Source organism: Macaca thibetana, chromosome 9 (genome assembly GCF_024542745.1).
Source record: "Macaca thibetana thibetana isolate TM-01 chromosome 9, ASM2454274v1, whole genome shotgun sequence".
NCBI lineage: Eukaryota > Metazoa > Chordata > Mammalia > Primates > Cercopithecidae > Macaca > Macaca thibetana.
In genome coordinates this window covers 100,204,381-100,231,081 of record NC_065586.1, presented here as the reverse complement: position 1 = coordinate 100,231,081, position 26,701 = coordinate 100,204,381, and the positions used below count along the sequence as shown (strand labels likewise).

Genomic DNA, 26,701 nt, shown 5'->3' with positions numbered 1-26,701 from the left:
TAGGATTTTTTCCATGATGCCTCATTCCTTGCCTTGGGCTGTGTTTGAGAAACACCAATGAGCAAGAAGTTGGCACATTTACCAGGCCCTGAAGCTAAGTGTACGAATCTTGGTTATACCACCAGATCGTTGATCAGCTGGTCTCATTTGGTCTTGGTTTTCATCAAGGAAGTCACCCAGAGCCACAGTATGACTTTCATGGTCCCTAGACACTTTTGCCTTTGTAGGCCCCTTCCTCCATCAAAAAACTTTTTAAAATTCTATTTTACAACTGCATTGGTATAAAGAAGGACATAATCCAGATTAGATTCTGTTCATTTTTCCTTCTGATGTTAAAAGTAAACATTTTGTGGGCCCCAAAATGTGCTGTGGGCCTAGGCACTGTGACCACTTTGCCTACTGGGTAAGTCAAGCCTGAAGGCACTAGGCAGAGACTGGAAGGAGAGCTCTTCAAGCAAGGGGCACCTGGCAGAAGCAGTGTGCCTCAGCATTCTAGAACCCAGTTCGAACTACAACCAAAAGATAAACTTTTGGAGGAAGAGAAAGTTAGAGGAAGGGAGAGAATCACAGGGAAAGTCAGATTTCAGGTCCTTTCAGAACCTGGGGCCAGGCAGCACAGCAAGAAGAGAAGAGCCCAATTGGGATGGAACCTTTGCTGTGCATTCCTGTGTGTTTAACACTTGCGCCTTCATTCCCACTGCCCTCTGGCAACAGCCCTGCCTCATACCATCCATGCTGAGGGACACGGTGGACAAGATTGCACTGGTTTTCTTTTTCAGAAGCAGAGTAAGAATGAAGGGAGTATATAAAAAATACAAATATGTATTTTCCTACATGCTTCTATAGATTTTACAGGCTTTGTTCAACTGTTTTTCATACTTATGTCTGCAGATAAGCATGCAAGAGCTGATTATAGTGAATGTTTCATACTTTGGAAAGAGTAAAGTTCCATACAAGTACGACAAATAAAATTATTTTTATCCTGATTTAAATCCATCAAGTGCCATTCTTACCTCCAGACTCGAAAATAATGAAGCATGAATGTCTCATATGCATAGAGTTCTATATAGAACAATGAACATTATGGGAGACATTAAAATGAATTAGTTGATAGCACTAAGTGCCTTGACAGATCCCCTTCAGCTATTTATTACCATGGAAAAGAATGGAGATTTTATAGTCAAACAAAGGTCAGGACACCTAATCTGCTATGTAAGCCTCTTGATGCTCAGCAGGGGGCAGGCTGATCAACTAGAGACTGAAAAATAAGATCCCAACATAAAGAAATAGAATCCAAAGTGGAGCTATTAAATTAATCTCTATTATACGTGTTATAAGAAATGGGAATGATCTTGTAAAAAATACTCACATGAAAGAATCATGCTTTAAATTCTTGAAATCATGTTTTTGGTTATCAGCTTCAACAGTGAGGACCTATACTTACGAAAAACAATGATAAATATGACTATCCTGGTTTCTGATTTTTCCTGCAGGTGGCTATGGTATGGATGTAACCATGAAAAACAGAGATGGTACTGAAGTCACTGAAAGAAGTAAGAGCATCAGAATTTTTAAATTTATGTGTTTTATTATAAAAGTAACAAAAATTTGGAAACAGAATAAGTAATTCATTTATAATTTTACCACAACCACTGTATCATGTTTAAATGTGTTCCTAAATGGACTTTAATCCTTCTCATAAGATAGTTCTTGTTGATTTTTATGTCAAAAGATGTCCTGCTTTTTCTTGAATGATGAAGGTTGTCATTTCCATGTATAGTTTTTATAACCCTCATTTTTAATGATGAGATAGCATTATGCTAAATGAATTCACCATAATTTATTTTATCATTTCCAAATTTAGGGGTACAGGGCAACAGAAATCTAAACGAATAACATCCTAGTTATTGCAGAGACAAAGTTGAAATAAAACTAATATCATAGTTGACCTCTACACTGAAAATTGAAAACAGATACATTTATTTAGTGAAACTGCCCAAATAATAAATTCAGAGACATTTAAACTCTCCTCCTACCAACTTTAAGTCAGGAAACTCTTTCACTTATTCCATGACTTTCATATATCTCCAATTAAAAAAAAAATTCTGGCTCCATAGACTTGAAACTTTTGAAACTTTCAGTTAGGAAATAATTTATTTTTATGTGTCAAAGAATACCAAAGGTCTGTACAATGAGAGGTTTAGTGAAAGCTCAAGGACTATTTTTCAAATCAAGCTACCACTGTACTCTAGAAAAACATTTCCTTTTTTTTTTTTTTTTTTTTTTGAGACGGAGTCTTGCTCTGTCACCCAGGCTGGAGTGCAATGGTGCAATCTTGGCTCACTGCAACCTCTACCTCCCAGGTTCAAGCCATTCTCCTGCCTCAGCCTCCCTAGCAGCTAGGATTACAGGTGCTCACCACCACACCCAGCTAATTTTTTGTATTTTTAGTAGAGACAGGGTTTCACTATGTTGGCCAGGCTGGTCTCAAATCCTGACCTTGTGATCCGCCCACCTCAGCCTCCCAAAGTGCTGGGATTATAGGCGTGAGCCACCATGCCCAGCCAACATTTCCTTTTATGCATTAAGTACTGTTTCTGGCATGTCCATAAGTGCATTTTCTTGCTAGGACAACCAAACTAATTAGCAAAATGCAGTATAAAGAAGGACAGTGTGAATAAGAGTTGTGTGGGATGGAGCAGGTGTCAGCGGACAGGTGAAAGTAGCACAAAATGATCCTGCACCATCTTCCTTTACTCTTTTCTCCTTTCACCACCTTCCCCACACATACGTGCCCATGCATGCCACACACACACACATGCATGCATGCATCCATGCATGCAAGCACGCACACTGGAAACTTGCTTTTAAAGAACAAAATCCCCAGATAGGTAGGGGCTTCTGTATACCCACCAGAGACAGAGGTAGCAGTGAGGGCCACAGTCAGAGCATGAGTGATGGATTCACCATCTCTCAGAACTACAGGAACTAAATTTCAGAGGCCAAGGGGCTGGTTCTTCAAGTTTGTCTGTGATGCGCCTGGATCACTGATTTTGCCAAACCCCAAATGTGACTTACCAGGAGCCCCCTTCCTTCCCACAACTTCAGGGGTTGCCCTGAAGACTTTAGAACAAAACATAATATTCTTGAACACCTCCAAATTCATGAAGAAGTACACAGTGAAGTCAGCCAGGGTGTTGGTCTCAGCTGGACTGAGAGACAATGGGGAAGGAGCAATTCAGAGAAACAGAGTGACTTGAGACAAGAGGGCCTGGTCCTCCTTCAACCTCAGACCAGGTCTGGACTGGATCTAATTGTCTAAGGAGAGACATCAATACCAAAACTACTCATGTTTCAAACAGTGGCTAACTTCTTTTGGCTCCAAAGAGATATAAACTTATTTTCCAAGCATATTAAACCCATTGTTATTGCTCATATCTTTTTGCACAGTGGGTCAGATCGTATACCTTAAAGCACAAGCATAGAAAAATCAACGTCGAACCTAATTTAATATGCTTAGCCTATGGCAGAGCTTAGACCTTGCCAAGATCCAGAGGTGTCAGTGCATTACATAAGAACTCACCTTTTCTTTGTCTTTTTCTAGTTGTCACTGAAACAGTAACCACAAGACTTACATCCTTACCACCAAGTAAGTAACTACCTCAATAGCTTTCTTTTCAGTAGGTCACATTTGAAGGGCCCCACACTTCTAACCTTCTCCATGGGAGCTCCAAAATTTTTGAAATCTTTTTTAACAGCTATATTGACATTAATTTCTATACAGCAGAATTCACCAGTTTGAAGTGTATAATTCAGCAATTGCTAGTATATTTACCAAGTTATGCAGCCATGGTTACAGAACCATTTTAGATTTCCATGGCTCCGCAAAAAGAAGTGACCATTAGCAGTCATTCCTTATTCTCCCTCCTCTCTCCTCAGCCCCTGGAAACCAGAAATCTACTGTCTCTGTAGATTTGCCTATTCCAGATGCTAAAATATTGGATATCTCATCTATCCTGAGCAGGGATTGGGGGCTACCAGTCAAGCTTCTTGTTGAGGCTACTTTTTTTGTCCAGGAGCTCCTATCACTCCTGTAATATGGATCTGAGCCCAAAACCTACCCCCTGCCCCCATCTCCAGGGAGCCTTGTTCCCTGGGGATGAGGAGAGCCCACCCACCAGCAGGTGAAGTTGGAGCAGTGATGGGCTGCCAGGTGGAACACCAGCAACACAGAGCTGCCACACGCCCTTCCAGCACTTCTAGGCGCTGTCATGCCTGGGTGCTGACCAGGCACTCAGAAAAAGCAAGCCCAACCAGGTCCTGGACTCAAGGAGCTTTCATCGCTCAGCCTTTTCTAATATTTAAAATTTCCTAATACGCAACTTGCTATATTCCACCCAGGAGACTTTTCTTTTAAATCAGGTGGAATACTCACTCTAGATATTTGTATAAAACAAAACAAAACGAAAAACAATGAAACTGGAGCATGGCAGCTTGCATCTTATAATGTAGGTGAGAAAGGGACCCCAAACTAAGAAGGTCCTGGTGAAAAACCAGGGAAGGCTTCCACATGGTGGGGGACAGGGGATCCTCTGGCCTGACTCCACCCTGAAACTGTCACCTGCTTTTGTTCCTGGCAGAAGGCGGGACCAGCAATGGCTATGCCAAAATAGGCTCTTTTGGTGGAGGGAGCCGGCTGGAGAAACAAAGCCTGACTCATGGCAGCAGCGGCTACATAAACTCAAGTGAGTGCCCACTGGTGCAACGGGTCAGGGAAGAATGGGTGACAAAGAGAGAGACACCAAGAAAGTCCTACACAGGACACAGGGCAGACACGATTTTGAATCGGTGCACAAGAGGGACAATTACAATCACCTGTCATCCATTCCAAATGCCCCCAAGAGTTACCTAAATAACACACAGCCATTGGACGGCGGGGGTGGAGAATGGGAGTGTAAATTATAAATCATCAGCATTTGAAGCCTGCTTAAAATCAGATCCATTTTCATTAAGTCCACAATATAAATAACTATCATTAATTAAGAAGACTTCATGGGTAGATAGCTATTTCCCCACTAAATCACTCTCTTTAAGCCATCTCTTTAGAGAACGATGTGCACGCCTGAGGGTTTACAATTTGAATTAACAACAACAAAAGAAACTTAACGATTGGGTTACTGTGCTAAGGGAAGCTGGTGACATGCGATCCCATGCTGTGCAAGATTCCACTGGGCAAGCATCCAACACAGGCCCATTGTTCCCAGTGAAGCACTCTTTCAAACTAAAACAAAACAAAGCAAAGCAAGGCAAAACAAAACAAAAACAAGAAGCACCCAGATATCCCCTGAAGCCATTTAAAATACTTGAAAGTAAAACTAAAAAGGAAGCCCCAAGGCATAAGAACAGCCAGGTTGACCAACAGAAACACCTGCCCTTACCTGTTGAGGCACACTTCCAAGCTGGATTATATTCTAGTCCTTCCAAGCAGTGTCTACAAGAAAAATGCTGCCAAATCCTTTCCATTTCCATGCATGGTAACCATGCACAGGAAGGACTTTCCCAGGCAATAATTCCACCTTTCCATTTATGAACAGCTGGGGGAATGCTGAGGTGGCCCCTTTCAGCTGTGCCCTCCCGAAAGCCCTCCCTGAGTGTACTTGGTTAATATAGTTGGGTCACAGTAACCATTTGGTTCACCTCTCTGCTGAAGCACTGAAAACTTATGCTTTTCCCCTCTTGCAGCTGGAAGCACACGAGGCCATCCCTCCACCTCTAGTTACAGGAGGGCTCACTCACCTGCCTCCACTCTGCCCAACTCCCCAGGCTCAACCTTTGAAAGGAAAACTCACGTTACCCGCCATGCGTATGAAGGTATCAGTCCTACTAACCATACAAGAGAACCATTCTCTTCCCCAAGAAACTTCACTCATTCTTTGAAGATTTACATCCTGGGCACCTGTGTCTGCCCCTCACCTTTCTCCCCACTCCTCCTTCATTTCTTTTATGGATTTTCATTACTTGAAGACTTCATTCATTCATTCACTACCTCATTTATTCATTCATTCACCCATTTAGTTACTTTTCCAATTAGTATTTTATCCAGCACCTGCTATGTGTTTAACACTGTGTAGAAAGGCTTGATGAATGCTTAAATGAATCAGACATGGATCTTGTCTTCAGGACCTATAGTCTAATAGACAAGTTAAGATGACAGATAAAATACAATTGTGTAAAGCAGATGGAGATTATCATTTTAAGCTGGGGAAATTAGGGAAAATTCTATGGAGGAGGTGACATCTGAGCTGGGTCCTCATGATGAGTAAGAGTTTGTTACCCAAAGATGGAGAGATGGGGCTGTCCAAGCTGTGAGAGCAGCAGCATAAGCAAAGACAGCCAGGAGAGCCCAGGGCTTAAGTTGGAAATTCAGGGGTACTTATGTGCAAAAGGTTTGAGGGACTCAGATTCAGTGCTAGGATAAGATGTTTAGACTTTATTCCATATGCAATGGGAAGCCACAGACAGTTTTTAGCAAAACAATCATATTTGAGGTCCAGGACTGGAACTCTGGAAGCCATATGTTGGAAAAATTGGTGAGAAAGAGACTAAACACAGTGACAAGTTAAAAAGAACTCCTCAGTCATCCAGAGAAGGGACATTTTGGCTGGGACCAGGTTGGTAATGATGGAGGTGAGGAGCAAGTGGTGGAAGGTATCACTGAAGTGGAATTGACAGGTTTGGCAATAGATTAAATGTAAGAAGGCCTCACACACAGGTTGGGTTCTTGGTGGTGCCAACAACTGAAACAGGGAACTAGGTGGATGACTCCACTTGATGAATCCAGCTATTTCATCCTGAAGTACAGCCACTTTCCCAGCTCTCTGGCGAGGGTAGCAAGCAGGCAGTGGGTGATGCAGGATTTGAGTTCAGGGAAGAAGTCAGGGCCCAGATACCCAGGTGGAAGCCATTCGCAGAGAGGTGTTAGAGGAAATCAGAAGACTAAAGGAGTTTGCCAAGAAGGAGAGTATAAAAGTTGAAGGAAGCAAAGAAAGATAAAGTGGAGGGAATAAGGAGAAAGAAGAGCCAGAGAACAGAGAGAGGAGGAAGAGTCTTTTAGGGACATGGGGAGACCAGAAACATGCAACAATGCTGAGGTCAACACAAGAGAGTGCTCAGGGTCAAGAAGGAGTCGTAGAAGAAGACACCTGGGTTCCGTTACTAAGGTTCCTGGAGTTCCTGGTGATCTGCAGTAGCAGTTTTATGTGGGAAACTGACCAGCCAGGTGGCCAAGGAGTTTAACGGTGAGAAGAGATGGGTGCTGGTATTGGAGAAGCAGGAGTAAGGCCCACACACTCTAGTGAATGACTACAGCAGGCTGGCATCCCACACACACAGCAGACTCCCTCCTGCTGCTGCAGGATGAGAGCTACCGGCCATTGGGAAGCCCCAAATCCAGGTGAGGTGGATTGCATCATCACAGTGCTTTCTGAGGTCGGGCCTGACCAGGGATTTGTACCTTCATTTTAATTGGGTTCACGTTTGGGACAAGCCTCACAAGGTCAGAGAGGTTCCTGGTGCTGAGGGCAGGTTACTTGATCAGGGCAGATCACTTGCTCTAGAACAGGCACAGGGCAAGCCCGGTGGAGGAAGTGAACAAAAAAGAAAGAAATCAAAACCTGCTGCTCTCCTTTGTTCATCCTTGCCTCATCTGAAGTAGGTCCTTGACCAGAGTAAAGTGCTGCGACCAGGGCCATGATGGGTCGTGTTTACATCATGAGCCTGGCTCCTTTGACATGCATGCTGAAGAGCATACCTCATCCCCCCTGAAACACTGAGGGCTGTGGAGGTCCGGAAAGAAGTAACAGGCACTGCCTCCCCTTTTGGAAGCTCTATGGGCCTAAGAGGCCATTTGTTCTAAGTGTTTTATCCCCTCTCCAGGGAGCTCCAGTGGCAACTCTTCTCCGGAGTACCCTCGGAAGGAATTTGGTATGTCTTCTCCTCATTTTCTAAAGAAATGGTCAAACGAGGCTCTAGGAAAATCCCTGGGGGAGATGAAGTGGTGGGAGTAGGGGACATCATGAGTTAAATGGATTCTTCTAAAGGAGTTTGACCCCTGCTGACCTATTTTTCCCTTGCTCTTTATCCTGAAGCATATTAAGGGGACTCTCAACCACATAAACTTGCTGTCATAAGCCTTTGCTCGTGGCACTATAGAAATGGTAAGCTATATATAAGGCTCAGGCTTGGATAGATAAGCCCCTAAGGCCAAGCAATAATTGTAGGGATTCTTCTTTCCAGGAAATGCACAGAGGCCTCCCACAAGGCAGAGCAACGAGTAGAACACACAAGTGCTAGGCATCCCGGCACCTCCACTATTGCTTGCTTTCAAGGGAACTGTGTGTGCTTCATGAACCTCCAGGCTGTGTCTTCACTTGGCCTTAAGTTTTTGTTCCATGTTCTTGCAATCTCACTGTGCATATGAATTAATACCAGGATCATTGATTATACAATGATTATAATTTTATGTATTTGCTTACAGTGGGGAAACCATGGCAGTCTCGAATAAAAAAATCAAAGGGAAGACTTGGGAGCTTTTTGATACATTTGATCAGTGTAGTCAGCCAGTCCAAATGGATCATGCTCCCCAACAGATTACCTTAGCTAACTTAACTTTCAAAATGTTAGCTAACTTAATATTCATTTAGCTAATTTAACATCATAAATGTACTAGGGCATTACAAAACATTCTCTGCTGTTGCTAAGTGATCATCATTTATTAAGCAACTGCTATTCAGAAAAGCCTCTATCTGGATTTAGACCCACTATGAAAGTAACCCCTCACGAAATATATCTACCTCCATGTCAAAAGTCTTTAGCATGCCACCTCTTACATATGCCTAAAATTGCATTTCTTTGTTTCTCAGCATCTTCTTCAACCAGAGGACGGAGTCAAACACGAGGTGAGTGCCGTCACTGGGTTCAGTCCAATTCATTCGACAAGTATTTTCTGAGCAGCTAATGTGTGTCCAGCCTTGAGCCAGGGAGTGTAAGGGGTACAGAAAAATAAACAAGGCATGCTTTTTGCTTTCAAGGAGCTGAGAGAATCCTGGGAATCTTCCGCCCGGCTCTATCGGGAGGGGAAGGGTAGCTTTTGACGTTAATCTAACAAGCACATAGAGGCAGGAAGCAAAACACATGATAACAATGTGGAGCATCATTTGTCTTGCTGTGGATCATCTGAAGATGCAGATACCACATCTGCTTTCACTTCTGGTCTCCTGGCTGACTTTAACAAGATATGCTCTAATTGCCTTTACACATCAAAAGATGAGCAAAATCCCCCCAACCTTTTTTTTTTCGAAATTCATCCAGGAGATAAACAGCTCCAGGACAGTTTTGTAATCTAGTCATCTAGACAATGATACAGGAGAGAAATATAATCCTGGGAGAAGCAACCCTTGCTAAACTTTGGGCAGGGTTGGGGGCAGCATGTTAGGGCTGAGCTGAAGGCAGAATTCTTCACAATGACCCACCTAGACTTCCGATGGGCCTTATTATCATCAATAACTTGGAAGTTAGGAGTATGCCAACCACCCACAACTTTAGTGTGATAGTTGAAAGATGCAAATTCTCCACCTGAAGCTAACTAATAATGTTAACTACCAGCTTCCTGCCCCTCCCATCTCTGAAGAAGCCAAAATGGCAAGTAAACACTGGTTTTTAGAATCTTTTGCCAATGCCTGAGACCACGGAGGCAGGAGAGAACCTTGGTTGTGGCAGCCGTGAGGTGGATGATGGGGAGAGGGTTGATCACTGCTGATTGTACTGGAACCTCCTTGCTCAGCCTGGAATTTTATTAGAACATCTGCAGCTGCCTGGGAGGTGTGCAGTTGGCAGAATGGGGAATTGTTGGAGGTACGGAGGTCTCCCTTTTTAAGCAGCACTCTTCTTGGGCACACCTAGATTTCCTGTTTCCAGAACTCAGAAATGTCAGAGCAGCCTAAAGGGTCATCTGCTGCTAGGAGTTCAGTGTCAGGGATTGTGATCTAAGCTCCTTCATTCACACCCTTCTCTATCTCTTCCCTTGTACAGAGAGCGAAATTCGAGTTCGACTGCAGAGTGCGTCCCCATCCACGCGATGTAAGTGGTCATGATCTCGCTGAAAAGAAAGGGTCCAGAAATCCAGGGCTAGTGCTGTGTGTGTGTGTGCATGCGTGTGTGTGTGCATGCATGCAATCATAAAACATCTTTAAGGGCCTTCTGTGAATTGGACTCTGGGCTAGGTGGCTGGAGTTAAGCTGCTGAGTAAACCGTGGTTCCTGCTGTGTAGTAGTTCACAGACTAATAGGGAGACAGTAAGTCAGCCAACCATCACAACCCAGTGTGGTGAGGGAACAGGGAGGAGCAGCTCCACAGCAGCCCATGGAGATCAGGCCAGAGAAACCTTCCGGGGATAGGTGTTACCTGAAGGGAAACTGAAGAGTGGATCAGTTCGGCTCAAAGGGAGGAGCCTGCACAAGACATCGAAGGAACAGTTCAAAGTAAGGTTCAAAGTAAGGACACAATGGGATAAATTAGAGAAGGGTCAGTAGTAGAGTGTAAGAATTCAAACTTTATTTCAAATGTCAGAGACCCCCAGTCTCCGTCGATGGAATATGTTAGATACCTGATGTTCTTGCTAGAGGTATTTGACAATGTTTTGAAATGAGCTCAACTTTAGGACAGCAATCATGTAAAAGGAGTAGGAGAAGAAAGAGTAGGGTCAGTGGCTCAGGACAGAGATGGGTGCTTGTCCAGAGACCTCAGTACCTAGGGTTGTGGAATCTGACTCCAGGCCTGACACCTTCTCACCTGAATCCTTCCAGGCTTAGGGTTGGTGAGGCGAAGGGAGTTGGGGCTGAGAGTTCCTTCAGCATACGGTGTCTACAAACCTGTGTCTCCTCTCATGCACTACTCATGCATGGTGTCTCCCACTTCTCCTGCTTCCCTGCTTCCTGTGTGGGAGGCACAGGGAGCTTGCTCCACTTTTCACCTTGCTACAAATTAAATCAGCCAGACAGACTTGGAATTAAATTACACGTGAACACAGCATAATGTTTAGGAGTTATGGCCCACAAATTCCTTTTGACAGCCCCAAGCATACAAGGTCAAGGACCCAACATCCAGGATCCTGCACAGGGGATGAGACTGCTATTGAAGCATCTATTTCAAGGGACCTGGTTCTCTAACTGCCTGATCCTAGATGATAGTGTCTTCTAGCCACAGAATCATTCCTGTGATGTTTGATGCGGTCTAATTAGGAAATATCTCCCAGGCACCTTGACCTCCTGTGAGATGCAGAAGTTTTATGAGGCTAATATGACAAAGTACCAAGTTGATAAGTGCTATTCGTTAGTAAAATGTGAATATTATAAAGCCAAGCAAAAAGTCCCAATGTGTGAGACAGATGCCATTCTCCCTAGTAGTCAGAATGCCACAAATGTTCCCCAAATTGCACAGGGACTCAGGAAAGAACACTGGACTTAACAGAAACATCTGTGGATTCTTTTACAGGGACAGAATTGGATGATGTTAAGCGTTTGCTCAAAGGGAGTCGATCTGCAAGTGTGAGCCCCACCCGGAATTCCTCCAACACACTCCCCATCCCCAAGAAAGGCACTGTGGAGACCAAAATTGTGACAGCGAGCTCCCAGTCGGGTAAGTCTGACAGCCCAGCTGCCGAGGAGTGTGAGAAACAAACTTACCCCTCCAAACCCAAAGAATGGACTCAGAGACCCAGAGAATAGTGAAAGTGAGACTTGAAATTGGGGCCCACCAAACCTCATTCCAGCTAGCACAGGGCTTTCCCCAATAGCAACCTGTTTTAGGGCATAGATATTTGTTTGCTTGTGACAGCTGCCTTTGGTTTCCTAAGTTCCCACAATGTAAGACTCGGCAGGCATTGAATTTTATGGTTTAGGGGATAGAGGTTTTAGTTATGTTGATTATTAGATTGGTTGGATATTCCCTACTTTCCACCCCTAGTACTGGGCCCTATCTGATACTCAGGTCTTCTTTTACCCCTTGTGTGAAGATTAATCCTAACCATATCCACCCCTAATGAAGGGGTTTGCTTATAGCTCTCTTCTAGGTTTTCCTTAATGTTAGCTTTAAATGTTACTTAGGTGATTTATACACTTTTCATTTGTCCTTTTCCCTTCCTTCTGGGATTTCTTTTACCAGTCCCTTGAGAGTAATGAGTTCACCCTCGTTCAGCTGTTTGCACTGACGTTTCAGTGGTTAGGACCACTTGATAGGGACCTTGCCAGCTTGGGTGGGGCTTATCTTCTTTTAAAGTCTTAATTAGTACCCAGTTGCCAGGCTGGAAGTGGTGAACTGTGAATTCAAAAGGCGGGGTTTGAGTTCGAAGTCCTTTTAACCTAAAGGATGACAGGGTGGAGGGTATGGCCAGTATATAATTTCTAAAAATTGGTTTTTGGTTTCCATAGAAGGAAGATCAGTAGTCCTATCTAAATGTGGGAGTCCACATAATAACTTGTAAGGGGACAGTCCCAAGTCTTTGCCTGGGCCTGTTCTAATCCTAAGGAGTGCTACTGGGAGACATTAAAGGCATTTTAGTTATAAAGATTAGTTTAATAATATGCTTTTTGAGAGTTTGATTTATTCTTTCTACTTTTCCAGAGGAAGGGGGATGCCAAGGGGTGTGGTAATCCCATTTAACGTGTAAACTTTCCATAATTCCCCTTAGCACCTTTGAGGTAAAGTGGCTCCCATTGTCTGAATGAATATTTTTTACCAAGACAAATCTAGGTATAATTTGTTTTAAGATTATTTTGACCACGTTCCCAGCGGTGGCAGTTGGGAGGGGGAATTCCTCCACCCAGCTGGAGAGGTGGTTTACCAGTACTAGTAGATACTTCAGTCTCCCTATTTTGGGCATTTCTGTAAAATTTACTTGAATGCTTTGAAACGGCCTTGACCCACGAGGTCTTCCTCCGGTAGTCTGTTTTCTAACTACTTTTTAATTTATTCTCTGGCAGGTCACACAACACCCACACACTTGTACACCCATCATTTTTGAGTATTGTATCACACATGGCCTGGGGACCCCAGTGACTTCCTTTATGCAGTATGGACATCAGTTTTCTCATCATGGGTTTGCTTATCATTTCTCTCTCACCAGGGAGCACCCGCCTCCCATCCTCAGTTTGAGTGGCCCCTATCTTGCCCAGCTCTTCCTCCTCCTCTTTAGAAAATTTATCACCTTAGGGATATTTGGGATTAGGCTAAACAATCTAACTTCTTCCTCCAGGGAAGCTTGCTTAGCAGCTTTATCTGTGAGCCTATTCCCTACAGCTTCTATAGTGTTTCCTACGGCTATCTCTACTGGAAGCAAGGGGCTTTTTAAAACTTGTTTGATCAGTTCCCCATGTACGAATTCTTTCTCCCTGCTGTTTATTAGGCCCCGCTCTGTCCAGATCTTTTTAAAGGTGTGTACTATTCCATAGGCATATTTGGAATTAGTATATACAATGCCTTTTTGGCCTTCTAGAAGCTTTAGGGCCTGGTTAAGAGCATGTAATTCACAGGTTTGGGCTGACCAATTATTGGGTAATCTCCCTTTTTCACATAAGGATTGTTTCCATTAATGACAGCATAGCCATTGTGTTTTTACACAATTATTACTTGGGATGACCCATTTACAAACACTCTCATCCCATCATGTACTGGGGTAGCTTCACGTTAGTTTGATATGAAGGTCTGGTTTCACTTTAGTTTGACATTCTATGATATCCAAACAGTTATGATTTGATGCCTCTTTATTCTCCTCTCCTTTTCATAAGACGCTGACTGGATTCAAGCAAATACATGTTGTCAAGACTAAATTATCTTTTCTAATAATATGGCTTCATATTTTAAAATTTGGGAATTAGTTTACCATCTCCCAACTCTTTGATTTAATATATTCCTGACCTGATGTGGGGTGCTCACTACCAGAGCCCTGCAGAGGATCAGCTTCCGACTCCCCTCCACCAGCAGGGCTGTGGCAGCCACTGTCTACCTGCACCTTTGTCTCCCCATCTCCCGTCTTCCATGGCCCCTCTCTCTTTCTCTGTCTCTCTCTCTTCCTCTCATACTCTTTTTTCCTTTTACATTATCTCTCTCCCCAGTTTCACCTTTTGTGTCTTTGATCTCTGTCTTTTCCAGTGTCTTTCTCGCTTATTTTCTTTTTTTTATCTGTCTCTGTCATCCCTGTTTCCTCTTTCCCTCACACTCAGTTTCTTCCTCTTTCTCTGGGCGCCAGCACACTCGCCATGTTAACAGCTTACTTACGTTAGCTCTCTCACACTGTCCACCTTTATCTCATGCTTCGGCTCTGCGGCTCCTGGCGCCCCCACACCTGCAGCTGCACAGCTGGCTCCCCCTTGCCTTCAGGTTCAGCAGCTTAACTCTTTCTCTCTGGGCACCAGCATGAGCCATGCTGTGGCTCCCCTCTGTCTGTCTGCAAGATGGACAGCTTTGGCTTTCTCTCTCTTTTTCTAATTTCGTTTCTTACTTTTAACAAAAACCTTCTAATTCCTTACTTGACTTTTTATTCCATCCATCTTTTCTTTTTTCTTTTTTCTTTTTTTTTTTTTTTTTTTTTTTTTTGCGGTTTCTTGGTAATATCAGGCCAGCTTTTGGTCATAAAATTAACCTTTAAAAAGCCTTGCCCTACTAGGTCCTCTGGATCTAATCCTGATTTTTTTTTTTTTTTAATTTGATCCCTGAGCCTCTGCAGAAATGCAGAGGGAGTCTCCTCTTTTTCTTGTTGGAGCTCGAATGGTTTTGAGACATTCTGTGTCCTTGAAGTGGACTCTTTAATCCCTTTAATTATTCTTTCCCTTAGGTCCTGCATTTGGGTCCAATCTTTGGGGTTATTGTTATTCCATCTGGGATTTGCATTTAGGAATTTCTGCCCAGCTGGCTGGACTCCTTGCCCGAGAGGGTGCTGTCTCTCCCAAATGCTCATGGTTGCCCTTTTAATTATTCCCCTGTCTTCCCCAGTAAACAGAATAGTCATGATTGACATCATCTTAGCCCAAGTACAAAAATTGGGTCCTAAAAATTGATCTAGCTGCTTTGCTAAACTGAGGAATTTTTCCAAGAGCGGCCTTATTTCCTATTTAAAATTTCTAACATTAGTACTTGTTAGAGGCACACTTACATATCCAACTTCTCCCTGTCCCATAGGGACTTCTCTAAGAGGGTACATATTAGACATCTGCTGTTTAGAAGGACTAGGGAAATTCTCAATGTCCTTCTTACGTTGTTCTAATTCTTTCCTTAAGTTTGGATAAGGATTTACGGGAGCATTGGGTTTAGCTTCTTTATGACCCCCAGATTCCTCTTCCTCCAGCCTTCCTGTTAACCCCTGATCTCCCTGTCCTCTATTTTGTGAGATGTAAGGTGGAGCTAAGCGTGTTATGGGATCCCAGGGCTTTTTACTGGGCAAGGGCTTTTTACTATGCTCCTTTTTTCCTCTTGAAGGGGGAGTATGGGGGTTAATTCACTAATTTAACAAAGAGCATAACCCATCTCCTCTTGTGAGGATGGGGTTTTATTATTCACATAGCGAATTAAAGCTTGGCACACCCAGTCCTCATCTGAGCCAAACTTAGGCCAAAAGACTGAAGGCTGATGAATGGGCTCTTTGGCCCAGATAAAACAGTAATGCTTTATCATGTTTTGCTTTTCCTTGTCCCTGGTTCGAGGGTTAGCCCTTAAAACCCTGCAGCATTTTCCCCAATGGACTATTTGGGGGAATGTTAGAGGGTGTATTTTTAGTTCCCTCTTTTGTTGGGCAGGGGCTCTAGGTGTTTGTTTAGGGTTGTCTTGCTGCATTTTGTTGCAGTCCACAATGCATTGCAATCCTAGTTAGCTTAGGGGCTCTTCAAGTTTTTGACTTATGACCTAAGTAGCTGAGCAAGCTGATAAGAACAGACAAAATGAGCTATTTTGCAGTCGAGTAAACTTTTATCTTAGACTAAACTTATTTGGTTTGAGTGAGGGAAACTAAGCAGGGTGGGGGGCGGGGAGGAACTGGTGAGGGAGGGGAGACCAATAAGCAGGCATTAGCTATCCAAGCAGGGGCCTAGTATATTCTGTTTCTTCTGTAGTTTGCTGACCTAAGCCAATTTAAGACACTTTGTCTTGGAAATGGACCACTGTATACATTATTTTCTTCAGAAGGGAAGGCATCAAGGCGGCAGATCTATCCTGGCCTGGGGATTCAACCACGTCTTGGCAGGCCTTTCAGGCTTTGCCAGAGACCTTGAAAAGCACTGAGCATCTGCTCTTCAAGCAGTGAAAAATGTGGGCTGTACCTATCCTACCCCTGGCTGGTCACCTATTCCACATGCACAGCCCAGCCCTAAATCCTAGAGACTGTCTCCCAGGACAGTATGTTGGCCAGGTCCCCCAAATGAAGAATATTGGGGAAATTTGTAGAGTTTTAATGTATTCATTCAGTGACTATTTATTAAATGTCTCCTCTATGCCAAGCACCAGGCATTGAGGAAAAGCAATGGACCAGAGAGACACAGTCACTGCCCTTGTGGACAGTGGGTCTCTGGAGGAAGTCAGAAAACCAACATGTCCCGGTCAAGTAGGATGAGCATTGTTTAGCAGTTCCATATTACATGCCCCCCAAGTGCAAGGTAGGTTCTGTGGGAGGCAGAAATATAAATTAGCAAAGTCGTGGAGGTAGGTGAGGGAAAAAGCCAGATCTACTGTGATAGGAAACTTCCCTCCCATTCACTACTGGAGAAAAGCCTAGAGATTGTGATCTTTCTTGTTTTTCACCCTAAAACCAAAACGTCAAGGCACTTTCTGACCTGCATGACTGGCTCCCTCTCACAGACAAATAAGCAGAACTGGCCCCAGATATGAAGAAGCAGGAAAATCCCCTCTTGGGGGCACAGTGTCTGGCTGGTTCATAGGGATGTTTAAGGAGGGTGGAACCAGAGAAGGCTGCCATGCATGCCATGTGGCCCCAGACCAAGGGCTCCCCTGCCCAGGCATGCGCCCTGCAATGGCCATGGTGCCTGGAATTCTACTGAAAGAGGTTCGCTTCGGGGTCTCATTTGTTGCTCCTGAAAGAACTGTTCTCTCAGTGTCTTTGAAGATGGAGCACTCAGCAACAGGTGGAGAGGAAGGCCATTGGTGGGACAGCCCACCAGGAGATGGGGAGCCAGGTTTAAAAGGAGAAATGGGTGGACCCCAAGGCAAAATATGGCTACCTCAAATTTCACCAGGAGCCAGCAAAAATTTCTAATGCAAGAGATAATGTTTTCACCAGCTCTGAGATTTCGGATGGAAACTACCCCAGGTTCCCAGACTGAGAGAGTTCCTGAAATGTGGAACTTCCAATGCCCAAACCAGGAAAGTCCCAGAAAAGTGTGGTGACTAGATTCCCCAGCAGGGAGTGCTGACTTGTCTCTCACTGGGGTGTGTGCATGTGTCTGTTTCCAGTGTCAGGCACCTACGATGCAACGATCCTGGATGCCAACCTTCCCTCCCATGTGTGGTCCTCCACCCTACCAGCGGGGTCCTCCATGGGGACCTATCACAACAACGTGACAACCCAGAGCTCATCCCTCCTCAACACCAATGCCTACTCTGCAGGATCAGGTACCTGGAGGGCAGCCTACACCCTCTGTCACCCTGAACTCGGCATGCCTCTATCCTAGAGATGAATGACCCTCAGAACGTTTGCCATCCTCAGGGCCTCCTGGAGAGGCTTTCTGTGGCCAAACATCCCAGGAGACTCCCCCTGGAACTTCAGTTCAATTCAATCTAGAAGGTATTCTGGTGTGTCCCCTTTAGGACATATAGCACAGTGTATCAGGAAAAATTGGAAAGAACACTGAAAATGGATGTAGAAGATCTAGTTTCATTTCATATGAATTGACAGTGGGGCCTTGAATAAGTCATTTGACTTCTCTGAGCTTCAGGGACCATCTCTGTAAAGTGGGGTCACTCACAAGAGAGACTTTGGCTGGACCCACGGTCCACTCCAGGTCTGACAGACCTGAGATCAGCTGTTGGCTGTGACCCAAGGTACAGTGCAGGCTAGTGTTTGATTCTCTGCTGCAAGGCAAGAGCCTGTTTTTCCTAAGAACAAAAATTTCCCAAAATATAAAAACCCAATCCTGGCATTTCTTCTGGTGCTTCTATAGTATCCGAATCTCTATCCCTGTCTGGGCCAGATGTCCCTCTCACCAGCCTTCCTCCTTGCCCCTGCAGTCTTCGGAGTTCCAAATAACATGGCATCCTGCTCATCCACTTTGCACCCTGGACTCAGCACATCCTCCTCAGGTCAGTGTCACCATCTTGAGATGACTTTTCCAGGCTATTTGCATAGAAGTGTTAGGATGCTTCACCCAAGAGCATGAAGGACTTTCTTCTATGCATACTGCAGCCCAGAAGCAGAGGCACAGGGCTGCACAGAGCCTGCCCTCAACCACAGGGAGAACTTAGACCTCAAGGGAAAGGTCTCAGGCGAGGGGACGTGAGCCCACATTGACATGCGTATTCTAAGGTGGTACCTTTCTTTTCTGGAAGAGTTGGAGGATTGGAAATGAAGAGTCTAATGGAATCATAGTGTAGGACATTTTCAGGGTAAAGGCATTGTTAATTTAGAAGGATTTTATTTCAGATCTTTTAAAGAGAAATAGTAATTCATTGAGTAAATGCTTTCAGATCTTTCTATAAATATAGCACATAGTTTGTTGGAGTAACTACACTGGGGTAAATAATGTTACTACTTAGCTTCCAATGCAAACATACAACAATTTTAAAGAAATATTTATTTGCTATGTTTCCACATACATCTTAAAGGCCTATATGTAAATGTTACCAGCCTACATCTTTTCTTTTGAAAGGAGTCTGCCTTCTCCCTGTGATAATGTGACTAATAAATATAATGATGTGGGCTTTGTTTATTTACTTAACTGATATAGAGACAAGTACAAGTTTTGCATTCAGATTTTCAGCACCTTCCTCCAGTTAACTAGAGGCCCACCAAATCCAGAAGACATTGGCTACATGTTTTATTTCTTCTGCCTTTGCTATTTTGCTTTGCAAAGTCCTGATAAAAACCAGGCCCCAAGGGAAGGTGGGCTGATATGAGATCCTTGATCTTGTGCCCCAAATAGCAAAGCTGCTGGCCAGCAGGAATAAGTTTCTGCACGTTGTTGAAAACAAACAAACAAGCAATCAAATAAACAAGGAGCCTTTGAAATCATAGTGGAGGTGAGGGAGTTTTATGTGTTTGTGTCAGGAGAAGGAAGGGCTAACTGGAATACTAGGAGTTTGCCAAGTTAGTGCCTCTCAGCACCTGAGGTGTCTGTGTCCATATCCTATGCTTACAGTTCCCACACTGTGCACCAAGGCACCACAGGAAACAGGAACCCCTACGATATTTTTAAATTTTGAGAGATCTGTCAGCAACATCTGTCAGACCCTGTGCAAACTACTGCTTTTAACTTGGAGGGACCTAACTACGTGATAAGTAGAACTGTTAGTAATTTTTGGCCTGGGGTAGGTAGGTGGGGGTATTAACAAAATTACTATGTTACAAAGAGTGTGGGAACCGAGGAAGTTTTGGAATCTGTCGACAAAAGTATTGATCATAAAAGTGGTTTGGGACTCTGGGGGCCGTCCTAAGCCAGGGGGCATCCCCCGTGCTCCCTGTACTCACCTGACCTCTGTTACTTTCACAGTATTTGGCATGCAGAACAATTTGGCCCCCAGCTCGACTACCCTGTCCCATGGCACCACCACAGCCTCCACAGGTCAGTAGGCTAGGGTTGGAGCTTAAGGGCTGAGAAGCAACACCTCTTTGCAGCTACAACTCACTGAATTAGGAGACCCAAAATGTCCCTGAAAATCAGTCAACCTTTCCCACCAAAGAAACAATACCTCCTGCCCTGAGATATCAATCTTGATCATTAACTGGCTCAGACATGAGTCAAGCACACAGGGAAGTCTGTCCCGTCAACAGCATCACCTTGTGAGGCATCACTTGTATGTTCCTGTGTCTCTCACAGTCGAACTGTTAGGTTGGTAGTCTCGCCAGCTCACTGCTCTCCTTGACAACCCACTGTCACTGCAAATCAATCATCTGGTTGATTTTATGATGCGCCCCCTACAGGTTGCTGCCTCTGTGCAAACCTGGGGATGGCTGGGGACATGAAACCTAGGTCAGCCTTTGCCCCCAACTTGCCTGCTACTTAATTGGCAGAGGAAGTCTAACACACAGGAGACAATGAGAGGCTCTATAAGACAATGGGAATAAGTGATAGGCCATGCAGAGCAGGTGTTAAGGGCTGTAGGAGTTCAGGAGAGAAGGAGATGCATGAGGATCTAGGAGGACTTCCTGGAAGCAGCTAGAAGTATGAGAAGGATTATACCTAAGAACATTCCATCTAAACCCTCATTACTGTTCCCATGACTGGAGAGAGTTGATTCATCATCTGCTTCTCACTGGAGAGGGTCGGGGGCACCTCTCTGCCAGGGGTGACCAGGCTTCTCCTGAGTTGCCTGGAACGACCCTCCCATGCTGACCCAGCTTCCTTTCTTGCAGCATATGGGGTGAAGAAAAACATGCCCCAGAGCCCTGTGGCTGTGAACACTGGTGTTTCCACCTCTGCCGGTGAGTGCTGCTCCCAGCTGCCGGGGGTCAGGCTGGTGCACAGGGAGGATTATTCTGCAGTAATCCTGCCTGTGTATCCTTCCAATACACGTGGTATACTGGAAGAGGAAATAGGACCCATGAGTGGTCTTAGACCTGCAAATGCAACTTGCCCCAAAGGCCTCTTAGATGTTTCCATGAGTGAATAAAGCTGAACATTCCCATGAATGTTCCTATCGGAAGGCGGCAGGAAGCTCCACCCTCCATACCTGCCTAGGGCCAGGCACTTGCACATTAGCCACTGCCCTTGACTGGAATCCTTTGGCCCTTACCTGTTACATGCAGCTCATGGAGCCCTCAGAAGCTGCTGGCACCCTCCCTACTTTCTATAGAATCTATATCAACTTCATCCACATATTTCAGCACCATGCAGTGAGCTGTTTCCTCCATTGTTCTAATTCTGGTGTGTTGTCTTCCATTTGACAATTCATTTATTGGAAAGCCTTTACTGAGAACCTTCTTTGTGTCAGATGGACACTGTTCTAAGTGCTGACGGTACAGCGGTGAACACGACAGGATAGATTCCTGCCTTCACTAAGCTGACGTCAGTGGTGGAGGCAGATGACAAACACACGAAGTATGCAAGATAATTACGGAAAAGGATACAGATTTTAAGGACAGCAATAAGTGATGCGGTAGAGATAGGAGTGTGTGTATGAGGGTGAAGTGCTTTAGATGGCTAAAGCCTCCCCAAGAAGGCAATGCTTAAGACCTAAAGGATAAAAATGAACCCAAGTTAGTTAAGGAAGGACTTGCCTGACTGGGGGACTTTTTCCCATTCAATAAAGATCCTGTAATCTCCAGGAGGGGAGGCAGCCCCCATAAACCAGCCATCCAGAGCTTCTGACATTGACCCAAACTCTTGGTGGCCAGGCCCAGCCAGGCATAGAGGGTGTCCTTGGTCCCCAAGATGCTTCGTAGTAACCACTGTCAGCAAGAACAGGAGACCCTCATACACACCTACTAATTTACCTTCCACCCCCCTTCTCTTTCTTCTCCTTCCTCTTCTTGTCTTTTCTCCCCTCTCCCTTCTCCTGGCACATGTCCTTCCTTCTCACCCATTTTCTTCCTCCCCAGCCTGCACCACAAGTGTGCAGAGTGATGACCTTTTGCACAAGGACTGCAAGTTCCTGATCCTAGAGAAAGACAACACACCTGCCAAGAAGGAGATGGAGCTGCTGATCATGACCAAGGACAGCGGGAAGGTCTTTACAGCCTCCCCCGCCAGCATCGCTGCGAGTGCGTCAGATCCCGTGTGGCTTGGGTTTCAGAAGAAAGGCAAATAGTGTAGGAGAACAAATGTCCTAGCATGGTGGTTTGGGACCCTATGAGTCATGAAACCACAGCCATCCCATTCTAATGAAAAGCACCTGTCTGAATAGTATGTTCCAGGGTCTGCCTTTAATGCAGATGAGCTGAGAAAATTCAGGCAAAGAGCTCTCAGAGAGGCATTTGGGTGACAGCAAGCCTAACGGCAAACACAGATTGGGGCAGATGAATCCCAGGAAAGAGGGGCTTTTCCTACCAGTCTAACCTTGACCTTCCCAAGCAGGGTAGTGAGAGGGGGGCCGGGGAAACATAGGCCAGAGTTGAGAGGTTGAGAAGAGAATATGCCAGGTTATAATGCGTTCTGTCCACAGCTTCTTTTTCAGAAGACACCCTAAAAAAAGAAAAGCAAGCTGCCTACAATGCTGACTCAGGCCTAAAAGCTGAAGCTAATGGTAAGAACAAATATGATTGTTGTCCACCTTGACTTCAGCCAGGCCACATTTCATTTCATTGTCTTTGGAGACCTTGCTACTCAAAGTGTGGTCCACGGGCCAGCAGCATCAGCCACACCTGGGAGTGTGTTAGAAAAGCAGGAGCCCAGCCCTAGCTCAGATCTACTGAGTCAGAAGCTGCATTTCAACAAGCTTCCCAGGTGATTTGTGTGTGCGCATTATTGGAGCAAAAGCCTGCCTCTGCCACGTCTACGATGGCATCTGTTTTCTCATTTTACTTGTTCTCCATAATCTTCAGAACTAATAGAAAAATGCTTTGCAAAGCACTTGTTAGCTTTATTTTTTTTCTTCCCAAATATCTGCGTTCTTTGTCCAATAACCACATTTCTTCATGATGCCCTGTAGGACTCTCCAAATCACTGATTTCAGGGAGGTCAGTAAAGGAAGGAAAATGTTAAGTCATAGAACATTTTTAAATAAATGCCAATCAAATCAGTTATCAGTTTAACAAGGTAAGAGATTGAAACCTGACTCTAAGTCTTTTTTTTGAGACAGAGTCTTGCTCTGTCACCCAGGCTGGAGTGCAGTGGCGTGATCTCAGCTCACCGCAAGCTCCACCTCCCAGGTTCCCGCCATTCTTCTGCCTCAGCCTCCTGAGCAGCTGGGACTACAGGCGCCCGCCACCACGCCCAGCTATTTTTTTGGATTTTTAGTAGAGACAGGGTTTCACCGTATTAGCCAGGATGGTCTCGATCTCCTGACCTTGTGATCCGCCCACCTCGGCCTCCCAAAGTGCTGGGATTACAGGCGTGAGCCAATGCGCCCGGCCTGACTGTAAGTCTTTAAAGTTAGCAGTTCCTGACATTTTAGGGGTAGGTCTAGGGCTGTGGAGTCAAAAGATCCTTTTCAGAATCTGATGAAAGGTATGAACAAATTGCCCAGTAAATTCTACACATGCCCACAAACACTCAACTTTCTTTTTTTTTTTTTTTTTTTTTTTTTTTTTTTGAGACGGAGTCTGGCTCTGTCGCCCGGGCTAGAGTGCAGTGGCCGGATCTCAGCTCACTGCAAGCTCCGCCCCCCGGGTTTACGCCATTCTCCTGCCTCAGCCTCCCGAGTAGCTAGGACTACAGGCGCCCGCCGCCTCGCCCGGCTAGTTTTTTGTATTTTTTAGTAGAGACGGGGTTTCACCGTGTTCGCCAGGATGGTCTCGATCTCCTGACCTCGTGATCCGCCTGTCTCGGCCTCCCAAAGTGCTGGGATTACAGGCTTGAGCCACCGCGCCCGGCTCAACTTTCTTACTTTTTTTTTTTTGAGGAGTCTCGCTTTGTTGCCCAGGCTGGAGTGCAATGGCGTGATCTCAGCTCACTGCAACTTCTGCCTCCTGGGTTCAAACAATTCTTCTGCTTCAGCCTCCCAAGTAGCTGGGACTACAGGCATGTGCCACCACACCCAGCTAATATTTTTGTATTTTTAGTAGAGATGGGGTTTCACTATGTTGGCCAGGCTGGTCTCGAACTTCTGACCTCGTGATCTGTCCGCCTCGGCCTCTCAAAGTCCTGGGATTACAGGCGTGAGCCACTGTGCCCAGCCAAACACTCAACTTTCAGATAGCATCACGGACTGAGGAACAATCCTCCTCCAAGCTCATCCTTCTCATTCCCGATTCCTTCCACCCCAGGTCGGGAACTTGTGTTCAGAGTCCCTTAACCAAGAAATCAGAGTCATTTCTCACAACCACGCTTATTGTTGGAATGCAAGTGGCACCCATAACTTGGTGTTCCAAAAATGTTTTGAGGTGTAAAGGTTTAAGGTCATAAGAGAATTAAAACATGGTACTTTCTCCCACCATTAATTGTTTGCCAAGCCATGTCTTCATGGATGTAATGATCACAAACATCAGATTAGTGAGGACTGAGCTGCTGGATGTTCCTGCACGTCACTGAAAGCACGTTTATTAAGAAAGTAAAGGAATTAAAAAATGGCTACTCCATAGGCAGAGCAGCCAGCTCCTCCAGTTTAAAAACTCAGATCAAAACCTGTTTTTCCTTTCAGGAGACCTGAAGACTGTGTCCACAAAGGGCAAGACCACCACTGCAGGTAGGTGAGAACCACGAACCCTGCAGTGACAGGATCCAATGGTGCTGCTTGTGGCTAATGGACCAGATGACAGTCCCTCGCCTGGAAGCAGTGCACAGAAGCCACCAGACTCTAAAGAGTTTCCCTAAAGGCTCAGAAGGGAGCAGGATGGGGGTCAGGGGAGTGGCAGGCTGTGGGTCAGAGGTGGCCGCAGAAGGAGCTTAGCTCAGGAGACGAAGCTAACAGGCCCCCCACCCCCAGCTGCCCCTAATTAACACTTGCTAATTAGGTTGTCTCCTAACACAACAGTGCGACTGTGTCTTTACACAGCAGCTCAAGAAGAGACTAAGCCATGCACGCCTCCAGCCCCTTAGCCTTTCCTCATTTCCTTCCACCGCCTTTTGATAGAAGCAGGTCAGGTCTTACCACCCCATTTTAGAGAACTAAAAACACTTTTCATTACAAAAAAAACATTGTTTTAATTCACTGGGCACCCCTGAAGAGCTGAGTATAATTCTAGGCGCTGTGAGGATTAAAGAAAGCACTGTGTGAACTGAGGCACGGAGATGGGAATGCTTTAGGTTTGGGTCCAATCAGATGCAGATCAATGCTATATTCAAAATAAAGATGTTTAAGCCTCATGCTATGCTGCTAACTCCTCTACTATTTTACATGCCTTGTCCCCTTTCATTCAACAACCCTCCCAGGAAGTAGGCAATCCTTTAACCCCATGTTATAAAAACAGAAACAAAGGTGAAGTGACCTTCTCAGGGTCACACAGCTGAAGCCAGGATTGCCAGACTTCTGGTCAGCACCAGCCAGGCCCTGTGCTCAGTCCGGGAGCCAACCCTGTCCCATGTTGAACAGCACAGGAACTTCAAAGCCCCCAGTCACAGTCACTCAGGTCAGAAAGTCACCAAAAGTCAGAGAATCTGGAGGGAAAAGGCAGGAGCCGCCTGCATTTGCTTCATTTTCCCTGTCTCTTCCACAGGTATCCACAGCTACGGCAGCGGTGGTGTTGGTGGCACTGGAGGAGGTGGCAATGTTGGTGGTGCTGGCAGTGGCCCTTGGGGAGCGGCGCCAGCCTGGTGCCCCTGCGGCTCCTGCTGCAGCTGGTGGAAGTGGCTGCTGGGCCTGCTGCTCACCTGGCTGCTCCTCCTGGGGCTGCTCTTCGGCCTCATTGCTCTAGGTATGTGGCAAAGGCAGCAGGGCAGCCTGTATGGTAGGAGGCAGGCCGGCCCCACTGCCGGTCAGAAGGGCAGGAATCTGTGAGTGGGCCCACGTGTTAGGGGACGAGGGGACCTGAATGCATTGGTGCAGACCCTTGTTACCGCAGATGAGGAATCTGAGGCCCCAGGAGGTGCCTGGCCAAGGACATGCTGCCACTTAGTGGTGGAGCTGAATTTGGATGCAGCACCTGATACCCAGCCCCACCCTCGCTGCACCTGTAGGCCCCGCTCTAAGCACCTGGCTGCCCGTAGTAACAAGGTCAGGATTTTCTTAGTCTTTTTTATTTTTGCTGTTTCCAAGCAGCCATATCTATTTCTTTTCTTTTTTTTTCTTTCTTTCTTTCTTTTTTTTTTTTTTTTTTTTTTTTTGAGACAGAGTCTCACTCTGTCGCCCAGGCTGGAGTACAGTGGTACAATCTTGGCTCACTGCAACCTCCGCCTCCCGAGTTCAAGTGGATTCTCCTGCCTCAGCCTCCCGAGTAGCTGGGACTACAGGCGCATTCCACCACGCCTGGCTAATTTTTTGTATTTTTAGTAGAGATGGGGTTTCACTGTGTTAGCCAGGATGGTCTCGATCTCCTGACCTCGTGATCTGGCCCCCTCGGCCTCTCAAAGTGCTGGGATTACAGGCATGAGCCATCGTGCCTGGCCAGCCATATCTATTTCTATCGGCGCTCACACCACCTCACAGGGAGAGTGAGGACAAGCTTTGTCACCCAGCTCATATGAGAAGACTGACTCCCAGGCCAGGTTTCTTTAAGGCTCTGTTGTGATGCTGAGCAGCTAATCCTGCTGGTGGCCACGGCGGATTGTCTCTGCATGAGTATTCTAGCATGAAGAAGCCACCACAGGCCCCAGTCCCTTGTGTCAGGCCCCCCACGAGGAGCGAGTGTGTGAAAGGCGAAGGACCGGGCCTTCAGTGACACAGTCTGTGTCTG

General features: G+C 45.5%; 3 protein-coding genes across 3 annotated transcripts in view; 1 reads left to right on the top strand and 2 right to left on the bottom strand.

Annotated features, from left to right (window-relative positions):
- GSTO1 (glutathione S-transferase omega 1) overlaps positions 1-26,701 on the bottom strand; it is a 584,823-nt gene that overhangs the window by 191,934 nt on the left and 366,188 nt on the right. The gene's annotated exons all lie outside the window — the stretch shown is intronic.
- SFR1 (SWI5 dependent homologous recombination repair protein 1) overlaps positions 1-26,701 on the bottom strand; it is a 296,645-nt gene that overhangs the window by 46,161 nt on the left and 223,783 nt on the right. The window lies entirely within an intron of this gene.
- Positions 1-26,701, top strand: part of COL17A1 (collagen type XVII alpha 1 chain) — a 56,360-nt gene that overhangs the window by 4,012 nt on the left and 25,647 nt on the right. Inside the window, exons 2-17 of the mRNA XM_050804896.1 lie at positions 1,494-1,553; positions 3,605-3,649; positions 4,641-4,745; positions 5,743-5,871; positions 7,936-7,983; positions 8,922-8,957; positions 10,090-10,137; positions 11,551-11,694; positions 17,512-17,670; positions 18,286-18,357; positions 19,764-19,835; positions 20,627-20,695; positions 21,812-21,973; positions 22,375-22,455; positions 24,511-24,555; positions 25,526-25,723. Of these exons, the coding sequence (XP_050660853.1) occupies positions 1,505-1,553; positions 3,605-3,649; positions 4,641-4,745; positions 5,743-5,871; positions 7,936-7,983; positions 8,922-8,957; positions 10,090-10,137; positions 11,551-11,694; positions 17,512-17,670; positions 18,286-18,357; positions 19,764-19,835; positions 20,627-20,695; positions 21,812-21,973; positions 22,375-22,455; positions 24,511-24,555; positions 25,526-25,723 (1,462 nt within the window). The 5' untranslated portion in view covers positions 1,494-1,504. The remainder of the gene's footprint in view (positions 1-1,493; positions 1,554-3,604; positions 3,650-4,640; positions 4,746-5,742; positions 5,872-7,935; positions 7,984-8,921; positions 8,958-10,089; positions 10,138-11,550; positions 11,695-17,511; positions 17,671-18,285; positions 18,358-19,763; positions 19,836-20,626; positions 20,696-21,811; positions 21,974-22,374; positions 22,456-24,510; positions 24,556-25,525; positions 25,724-26,701) is intronic.